At 37.3% G+C, this 10,919-nt stretch overlaps 1 protein-coding gene across 1 annotated transcript in view; it reads right to left on the bottom strand.

Moving 5' to 3' along the window:
* Positions 1-297: 297 nt before the first annotated feature.
* LOC137573784 (LON peptidase N-terminal domain and RING finger protein 1) overlaps positions 298-10,919 on the bottom strand; it is a 33,515-nt gene continuing 22,893 nt past the window's right edge. The window contains 6 exon segments of the mRNA XM_068285816.1: positions 298-1,454; positions 1,766-1,855; positions 1,857-2,665; positions 2,742-3,291; positions 3,510-3,647; positions 3,719-3,837. Coding sequence (XP_068141917.1) covers positions 1,164-1,454; positions 1,766-1,855; positions 1,857-2,665; positions 2,742-3,291; positions 3,510-3,647; positions 3,719-3,837 — 1,997 coding nt within the window. The 3' untranslated portion in view covers positions 298-1,163.

The raw sequence follows: 10,919 nt of genomic DNA, 5'->3' as shown, positions 1-10,919 counted from the left end.
TATATCTTTGTTATTTCAGCAGACGAAATTGATATTGGAAATTTTGATTTTAGTTTTAGCAGACGATTTTGTATTGAAAATATGAAAATTGACATTCAAATAGAAAGAAAATGTTCCATGGAATCAAGAGTCATTTAGGCAATTATATTTAAAACTGCAAGGGTATATATAGGTATATATATATATATATATGTACATATGTTTGTACATATTTAATATAAAATTCAATTAACCGAAATTCTTTTCATTTTTATGTTTTGTTGGTTTGATGTAATTTTGTTTTTCATTTCTTTTCAATTTGTTTTTGTTGTAAGATGTTAAAAATTTGTGTATTTTGTAGAAACCATGAGTTGTTGTTGTTGTTGTTGCTGCTGTTGCTGCTTTTGTTCAACATTTTGTTTTGTTTTTGCATTTTTCCAAAAGATTTTGTCCGATTGTGATTTGTTTTAGTTTTAGTTTGTTTCTTGCATAAGATGATGTGTGGAATGTGTTTTGTTTGAACAGAATTTGGATTTGATTTTGGCTGTGTTTATGGGTGTGGAAGGGGCGGGGTGGAGCAAGGGAGTTGGGTTTCTTTTCTTGATTGCATTTCTCATACACATAATTTCTAGACTAACATTTGTTTTCTTAGTTTTGTTTGTTTCCCTAATGTTTCTCTACACACTTACACACACACACACACAGGAAAAAGTTGAACTTTAACATACATACACACTCACGCACAGTACAGTTTTTAGACAGTTATATATGTAGGTATATGTAATTCTATAGGCTTTACAGTTATACAGTTGTACAATTAAACAGCTAAACATTTAGTGTTCTTGTTTCTCATCTCATCTACTGATAATTTTGGTTCTGCTAAAGTTGTTGGTTGTTTTTGTTTTTTTTTTCTTTTTTTTTTTTTTTGGCCCCTAGGATTAACAGCAACGCGTAATACGAAAATGGCTTAGACACAGAATTTACATACATATATTTTGTATTATGTTGTTGTTGTTGTTGTTTCTTTTCTTATTCTCCTTTTTTTCCATTTCTGAGAAAGTTATGTATCTGTATATATGTATATATATAGAGTTTTTTGTTTTGTTTTATTACTATTATTAATATTATTATTATTATTATTAGTAGTAGTAGTAGTAAGACTATTTATTTTTAAGGATTTCTATCTAGAGTAGCAGGTCCTCGTCGGTGTGCGGATCGCTCTGCCCCTCTGTGGCGGCATAGAGGCAACATTCATCGGCATTGGCTGCAGCAGCTGCTGCTGCCTCCGACTCAGATTGATCATCGCACACCTCCAAATGATGATGATTGCTCAGTTCGTGCGGCTGCTCGTGCGGTGATTGGGTTGATTGCATTGCCGGCTGCTGCTGTGGTTGATTGAGATCGAGCAGCCAGTCGAGCATCTTATCAATGGCCCTCAGACGCTTCTTCAGTGAGGTGGTTGCCAATATGTCAACCTAAAAGACAAGAGATGACAGTTTACTAGAGCAATTTGATATTGAAAGCGATTCACACAACATATTGTCAGTAGAGAGTTGTTCCTAAATGAGATCCTAAGTCTATTTGATTTATCGATGAATAACAATTTCATTTGCCTTTCATTTGATATAACTTCAAATAGAAAGAGATAAACAGAGAGGTCATTTATCTTAAGTGCGAAAGGGACAGAATGCAGATGCAAGAGGCAACCTACGGCAAAGGGAAGTACATGGGAGGGGAAAACAAACCACATATTGTATGTTGGTGTATACCACGTCCTTTTTCTCACCTTCAGTTGCTGCGATAGCGGCAGCAAAGCTATTATCCACCAGGCCCATGCCGGACCATCGGTTATGCGCTCCCAATTGGCTTCCAGGGGGTGGCATCTGGCCATAGCTCTGCAAGATCTCATGCTTTTGCTCTGTACTTAGACTATCGAACCAACCGGTCGCCTTGGCCATAACCAAACTTTGCATGCCAGCCAACGATTTGACCTGGTCCATGGCAATGGGCTCATCGCATATGTATTCCACTTTGGCTGTCTCATAGCCATCCTTTTCGCTGCGTGCGAGTATCTTGAAGCGTTTGCAACCGATTGTACTCAGTATGGAGCAGCCATCGCCGAGCAGGACACAATCACGGATATCCAGTATGGTACCAACATCATAGTAACGCGATTTACCGCCATGCGGCTGGACAATGCCAAAGGTCTTGTCTCCAGATTCGAGTGCTCGTCGGACCATAAGGCGATAGCGCGGATCACAAACGAATAGGGGACACGGCACCGAAGGGAAGGCGGCGGTGCATATGAATACGGGCACCGATGGCTCCTGGTCGATCTCCTGGCGGAAGCGCGCCTCGTAGTGGTCTGGAATGAATCGTTTCATTGCGGCTTCTAGGAATTTCGTAACTGGCCGCTTGGCCAGTGCGAAGGGTACTGGCGAGGATGAGCCCTGATACAGTGTATTATTATTGACATTTAGTTCCACAAGTGGTGACATGCACAATGGACACGAGGAGTTGTAATCCATGCAACGATCCAAGCATACCAGACAGTAGGTGTGTCCGCAGGGCGTCACCACCGGCTTCCATAGAGTGCGGCAACAAAGGACGCAATCAAAATCGCTGGCATCTATCAGCTGGCTGGGCACAGCTGTTGCCAAGCTCTGCGGTGACTCGCTATTAACCTCTGCAGGAGATAAACCAACATATGTTAGTATATACATATAAAAAATTAATAAAAAAAACTTTCGTCCTCGACTTACTTCTCAGTCGCTGCAGCTCCTGTCGCGTACGTTCTAAAACGCCAGCCAACAATCTGTTACATCTACGGCTCTCCTTTGCCTTCTTCTCCTCTTGATCCACATCATCATCCCGATTGGATGAGGACCATTTCCTTTTGCAATGCTTACGATTGCCTCTCCTTTGTTGCAGTGATTCATGCAATTCGAATTGCTTTTGATTGTGATGCAGATGATGATGATGATGATCGTGTTCCATATAGTCCAATGCACTGGGAAACAGGAAATCACCATTCAATTGGCTTCGATCCACATCCTCCACATCCTCGACATCCTCATCAACATCCACATCCTCATCATCGCCCGACATGATGTAATGGCCAAATTCATCCTCCACATCGTCCAGACGCACATGATGATGATGATGATGATGTTTTCTCCGTCGACGCACTGGCTCCCAAAGTATTTTCGTCGATGGATAGTTATGACGTGCCTGAGGAACCATCACTGTCGGCAAAGTATCGTCCAGTGATCCTCTACTTTTAGGCGTTTGTGCCAAGAGACGTTGCAGTATCTAAACACAACAAGAGAATATGAAGAGCTTGATTAATAACTCAAATCCAAATGGAAATTTAATACTTAAATATATAAGAGATTTATCAAAGCTAAGGTAAGCACGAGAAGTCATCTTATGATGAACTTTTCCTTGTCTTGTTTGACGTTTCCCCATTTCCCGTATAAACCTTAGATGCAACCCCCTAAATCAATTGGCTCTTAATCGTTAGAACTTACCTTGGAGAGATCATGTTGAAATATTTCCGAATTACTGAGATTTGTATTCTTATCGAGGCATATGGCAAGAAAGCCATTATATAATGCCTCTTCCAGTCTACCCAGACCACTCAAGGCCAACGCCCGCAGATAGTGAGCCTAAACGAAGACAGTAAAAATGGTAATAAATATAAAAAGTGCATCACACGAGTGGGACCAAATGCACTCACCTTTGGGGAAGTGCAACGTGTTCTTAGAGCATTCTCAATGTCCGCCAATGAGCTCTGATAATGATTCAATTTCAATAGGACTTCGGCTCGTAAAACCAAACTCTTAAAGTTTGTTGGTGCTGGAATGTAAATGGGAAAGAAAAAAACGTATAAATTATATTTTCTTTTGATGCAATCTCTGACATTAAATGCTAATTTGTTGCTGGCTAAGAAAAATAACAAAAAAATATATGTGTATATAGTAAAATGAATGACGTGCAGCAGCAAGTCGTGAAAAGTCAGGAAAATCACACAATTAATGTCAAAATTTGTAAATGAAAATGTCAAAACGCACAGCATGGAAATGATCGCTGGCTGACGACTGTCGACGACTCCGTTCCTCGTCTTTTCATCCCATCCATCTGTCTTTATGTCAAGATTTAGCGAGTGCCAATTATACATACATATAGATAACTATATATATATATTTCTATCTATATCTATTGGCATCAGATGTGAAAAGGCTGTCGCACACCCGCTGCTAGTTGGACGTGATGTTCAACACGAGCGCAAATTCGACAATTAGTCGTTGTTGTCGTCGTTTTGCTTTTTATTTTCCCTTTTAGATTTTACACAACGAAACGTAATGGAACTGTTAAAGTGTGTGCGAGTGTGCGGGTGTGCGTGTGTGTGGATTTGTGGGTGGGTGGTTAGTTAGTTGGCTGTGTGTGTGTGTGGAGGTGAAAAGTTGGTGGAAGTGGCTGCCGTGCAGTGTCAAACTAGACGTCGAATTTGACAGCATTTGATCATTAAGAGCGGCGCCTATTTGTTGTTGTTGTTGCTGTTGCTTGCCAAATAAAAGGGAAGGGGAAGGCAACAAAAGTCAAACTATGACCCATAAATAACTCACATAACATTGATGATCCATAAGAGTATAGACAAATTCTGATTATAAACGGAAAACAAAGTGAGATAGATAAAAAAGTAGACACAAATCCTTAAGTTAATTCATAGGTGGACCTCGTGCTGTAAGATGGGGCCAATTTGCACCTTAAAGTATGCAATAAGTAGCCCAGGAGTGCGTGTTTTAAAGAACTTTTGGACTATCTTTGAAGCAAACATTGTTGATAGACTCTTTTTATATTGTAAGGCATACGAAAAATTATAAATTTGTTGAAAACAATGAATATTATATAGCATAGTGCATACTTTAAGGGGCACATTTCCCCCATTTTACAGCCCTAGATCCGCCTATGAGTTAGTTCCCATATACATTTAAAGCTATCGGCACTTTTAAAAATTGAAGATCTTCAAAGCCAATTCATGTAATCATGAAAGGGAATCTTTAATACATGAAAAGGAATCTTCAATGCACAAGGAGCAATCCGCAGTTAACAAGTCAGCAAGCTAAATATTTTATTAGTGCATTTCATTCCCTATTTCAATCATCTGTCTTAGACGAACAGTTAATGTTCCTTCAACGAGTTGTCATTGGCAACATTCATCCAATGACTCGTTTCGAGGTCAATAAATCGAGGTCTAATGAAAATACTTATGCTTTTTAATCATCAATATGAATTGATATCAATAACAAGTTTTAGGATATTCTTAAATCTCTTTACTTAATGAAATTGCTTGACAATGACTTCTATTTTGGCAATTGACCACGTTACCTTAAAGATATTATTTCAAAATGGTAATGGGATTCAAATATAAATAGTAATCAATGGCTGATATGTCAATGTGTGTCATCATTTTGGTCATTTTGAAGAGAAAATGGATTTAAATAGCAATGGATTTAAAATTTAACCAGTCTTTGAGGTAAAATTTCCATTCACATATTTATTCCTTTCTTTTATACATATTTTAGGAAAACGCATATTGAAAAAACCTTTCTTTGTTTCGACTTGACTTTTATGTCACAGAAAACCGAAACAAACATTTCCAAAATGCATCAGGAACAAAGATATATTCAAGTTTCTTCCATTAACATTCCAAAGAATGAGAATTTTACATGTAGATGACAAAATGTGGAACAACTAAATTGAAATGCCATGTTTCACATTTGCCAATATATTCGTTTATTGCATCATCATTAAAGCAAAGTTATTATGAAATACACAAATATCTAGTGACATGTGTAATTTCATAATGGAATACAAATATTTAGTGAGTAACTAACAATTGCCAGGATTTGCACAAGTAACTTACAGTATTTCAAAATTTGATGGCCTTATAGTCATTTACTAGCGCTAATTAGTAATATTAAAGCGATTGTATACAAATTGCTAGATTTTTGTTGGGTTTTGCCTTACCGCCCACCGCTTACCTTCACTTACATAGATCTGTTACTGGGTTGGAATTAGGCCAAGGCTAACACCACATACACATGTTGGCCACTCTCTATGCTTCTTCCATGGAACTATTGTTGTGTCTACCAAGAGTCCAATGTATCGAAATGTCAGCAAGTTTTTATTCTTTGCCTTTTCTTTGATTACCTTGTTTGGGAGGGATTTTCATTGAATATTCTGGTAATGTTGTTAGCCATTTTACCCTTGGCCAAATTCAAACAGAAAATGTCATAACATCAACAGCAGCAGCAACAACAACAACAAATTTATTTGTTTGTGTGTTGATAATGATTAGGTTCATTCTTCATTCTGTCTTTGATTTTTATGCTTGCTTACATCCTCTACGTCACGTAGACCAAACAAAGTTGCAGCAGCACATTGCATTGGCAACATGTTGCCGGCGCAAGCGCAACAAATGAAAGAGAGGGAGCAAGAGAACTCTCAACATTCTCTGCTCTCCCGCACTCTCTGACTCTGACACTTTTTCTCTCTTAGTCTGTTAGACTGTTCAACATTTAAGAGCATTTTAGTGTTGTCTTAACATTACGCAACCGCAACATAAATTATAACAACAATAAGTTATTATTCAAAACAACAACTACAACAAAATTGTGTCTTCGATTTATGTACATATGTAGTGGAGGGGGAACGGAAGGGGACCTTTTGGCAAATAAATTGTTGCAACAAAATGTGATTACATATCGAGACAGACAGACAGACAACAGAGCTCATCAACTCATCAGTTCTCGTTGGCCCTTCCCCGCTCCCCCACCACCATCCCCCGCCTCCCTTTTCATGGGACAACAACGTAACCAACAGTTTGTGATATTAATTTGCATTTTTCCATATTTGTCGCAACATTTTGATTACGTCTCCCCCGATAATAATAATCATCATCATCATCATCATCATCATCATCATCATGATGATCATTGTCGTTATTCCGATACGATGATTATGTAAAATGTTTGTCAATGTTTTACTCATTTTATTATATTAATTTTTTGTTTTGCTTTTTGGTTTATTTTTTTGGGTTTTGTTTTGACGTAAATTGATGTCAAGTGGCTAAAATTGGTCAGCAATGAATGGTGTTGTTGGCCAAGAAGAGGTGTGAGAGAGATTAGAGTAAGTTTTTAAAGGGGTCTACAGGTAGATAAGTAATTTTCGTTTTTCCTTTAGGTGGGTTGAACTAATCGCTTGTTATGTGTTCATAATATTATGCAATTTGAGAGTTAATGACTAAAGACAAAATTATAACTATGAACAATTACTTATGCCAAATTAGTTAATCGGCTCAATTGTGGTTTAGTTTTATTGAAATTCAATTGACATCGATTTCTTTTACTTTCGATTCTAGACTAGAGTCAATTCTAGCTTAAGAGAGGCTCCTCACCCTGCTCAAACTAGCTCCTCCTGCTTCTTCTCCTCTAATAGATTCTCTCACACCTTCTCCTACTCTTCCTTCTTGTATGCCTAATCCTTTCTTCTCCAAATTCTCCCGTCTCCTTCCTTACACCTCTTTCGACACTTTCTTCTACGCCTTCTCCTTCTTCCACTCGTCTTCCTGATCCACCTCCTCCTCCTTCTGACCATTCATCGTTTTACAATAATGTTGCAACAGAAGTTCCAAAGTGATGATTGAATAAACTTAACGACACCGACAACTGTGGCGACTTTCATTTGAATTGAATACTGGAACACAACAACTAACACAGCGGAAGTTGACAATTGAAACCGAATGGATAACAACAACAACTAAATCTCCGTATATTCTAAACAGGCGCAAAACAACGGGATGAATCAAGTGATGACACAGACACACAAAAACCGATTTGGAATATGTTAAAAGATTTTGCAATTCTTCGCCTCCAAAGGAATTGACTGATTGATACTGAAGAGTTTAGTTTCTGATCATCAATAAACACATACATACATACATACGTACATACATATGTATGTATATGTGAAACATATGTAAAAGTTGTAAAATGCATTCAAGTATCTAATTATTTTCTATGGCGGCCACGTTCTCGTCTTGTCGTTCAACTTCCCGTTCGATATACATACACACATGCATCTGTGTGTGTGTGCGTGTGTGTGTATGTTTATCCATCAGAAACTACTTGTACTTGTGGGTTACAACAACTTTTTCTGTTTTCAGTACATTTTGTTTTTGTTGTTTTCAGAAATTGAATTAAAATGCAAAGCCAAGCCAAGCAGCGCTCGAACCTGTTGGTTGTTTTTGTTTTTTCTGCCTTGCCAATTTGCACTTATTAGAGAATTTTACGCTCTATGTATGACGCGAGACCTCCGCCCTCCGCTTTAGCCTCTTGTCCCCTTCCCAACGTAACCAGCCAGCCACCCACCCGCCCAGTATGTGTGTGTGTGTGTGGCAGGCATCCTCCAACGTGGGCAAGTTTCCGTAACGCTGCAGACAATTTAAGCCCAACTGTTGATAAATTGCATTTGGCTTCAGATATGACTATATACATATATATATAAATAATCTACATATGTACTATATGTATATCTTTTCATGCCCTGTCATGGGTATGTGTGTGTGTGTATGTGTGTGTGTGCATTAAAATCAGATTTCGTCACGTACATTAAAAATTCATTTGCCAAAGACGCGAATTTCTTTGCTTTTGACAAGTGGCCGGCCACTTGCAAAGATTGTTGCATAATATGTCAAGAATCAAGATATATATACACATTCACATCTGCTGCTATAAAGAATCTGTTTTTTTTTTTGTTTTTTGATTTCCGCCTTTTCTTTTCTTTGTTTTTTGTTGTCTTATTTCTCCTTCTCTCTATTAAACAATTCAATTTCAAGGTATGAAATGAATCATTTGTTTATTTCAAATTCAATGCAATAATTTGTTGTCAAATTAAATGTAATTGAATTTTCCCCACCCGCCGTTTCATCCCCCCATCCCCCTCCACCACCACACAGACACTGAACTATTTTCTCTTATATGTATGTATGTATTTCTCTATTTCTGATTCTTTCTCTAAAAGTCGTTAAACAATTTGCTAAAAATAAATACATTGCGTAGACGTTTTGATTATGATGCTGCCGACGTCTGCCTCTGTGCTCTAAAAGCAAATTGTTTGACAAAACTAAATGATGATTATATAAAAGGAGGAAGCTAGAGGACAGTTGGACAGACGAAGAGTGGGTGGGGGAGGGGGGATAGGGGTTAGGGTGGCGTTTGCTTTGCCAGAGCTTTTTGGGGGAGGGAAACAACACAGCGAGCGAAGCAAGTAAAAACTGACCTAAATACGAAATGAATGCCCATAAAATTTGCCACTACAACGACTACAGCAACAAAAATAATATATATATATATATATATATGTATGTATGTATGTATGTGTGTGTAAACTAAACTTTATGCGACACCCATGGAATTTGCCTAAAGTAAGACACAAGGGGTTGTGGGTTGTGACTGCAAGGGTAGATACCCTAGATAGCCTTCGGCTAAAGCTGAAAATGTACAGCATACGCCCCGTTTACAAGCGAATTACATGCTAAACATGTATACATATTCTAAATACCCTGTAATACTGACACTCTAAAGAAGTTGCAGGTCGCAGATAATCTTTCAAATCTTAGAAAAAACGTATAATTTCTTAGGGAAATTTCTAACATCAGCAATGTGCAAGAACTAGTTGAGAATTACAACTAAATGGAAGAAAAAACCACACAGCATAACACACATTTTCCACTGATTAGTAAGTTATTACTTAAATTATCCTCAAAATGATTGAACTTACAAGAAAATATAGTGTCATGGAATCTATAGAGTTGCAGTGCTAAAGCAAGTTGAGAATTACAACGATTTGAAACGGAAACACTTAGCAAAGATGCCTACTCTCTTATGTAGGCCAAAATGTGTGTGACCAACTAATCACTTACTTGCTTTTTAAAGCAAACACTAGATTAAATAACTAAACTCAACTCTTTGGCCACATCATGATAAAAAAAGATGATTGTATTTCACACCATAGTGTTGGATCTGACGCTTGAGATAAAATAAATAGAGGCGATGTGTATGTGTATGTGTGTGTGTGTAACTAACTAAAGGGTAATTTCAAATCGAGCTAGTGACTCTAATGGAACTATAGCTGGGGCATGCTGCTATGTGGGTTGGATGGTGAGGGGGGGCAGCGTTGTGGGAAATTGCCCATTTTATGAGTCGGTTTTTGGCATAAATATTTTTCTGCTCCATAAAATTCAATGTGATATGCAGATGAGAATTAAATGGAGAGACTTCTTCTTGAACTTTCCATTCCATTCTACATAATTTTCTTCTTCTTATTCTCTCCTTGAGATTTCGCATTTCCTAGTAATTGTCATTGTCAACAAGACAAAAAAAAACGTAAAATGTGACGGAAATGTTTATAGATGTATATATATATATATATATATCTTTTATTCATTTCATTTCATTCATCTTCTGTATGCATATATATGTAGATATTTTTATATATAAATTTATCATTGGGGGTAAAAATTTACTAAGCTATTTAATGTTAAATTTGCGACACTTTTCAATGGCACAACACACACAAACACACACACGCACACACCACAAATGAGATGAATAAGAAAAAGAACACACAAATAATTCATTTTAATTATGCACACTCTACAAAATTTTATGATGAAACTGACAGGTAATTGTCTTGGTCAAAAGATGAAAACAAAATAAAAGTAATTTCCTTTAAATAAAAAAATATATTTTCACCGAGAAAATTTCATATATTTAAATGATTTCGTGTTTCGTGTTGTTGTTTATCTTAATTAATAGGTTCATCAAATGGTTCATTGAATCGGGCAAGGCAAATGACAAAACCTTTTTTAAGGA

The sequence above is a fragment of the Drosophila tropicalis genome, unplaced genomic scaffold (genome assembly GCF_018151085.1).
Source record: "Drosophila tropicalis isolate 14030-0801.00 unplaced genomic scaffold, ASM1815108v1 contig_443, whole genome shotgun sequence".
Taxonomy (NCBI): Eukaryota; Metazoa; Arthropoda; class Insecta; order Diptera; family Drosophilidae; genus Drosophila; species Drosophila tropicalis.
This window is presented reverse-complemented; position numbering and strand designations above follow the sequence as displayed.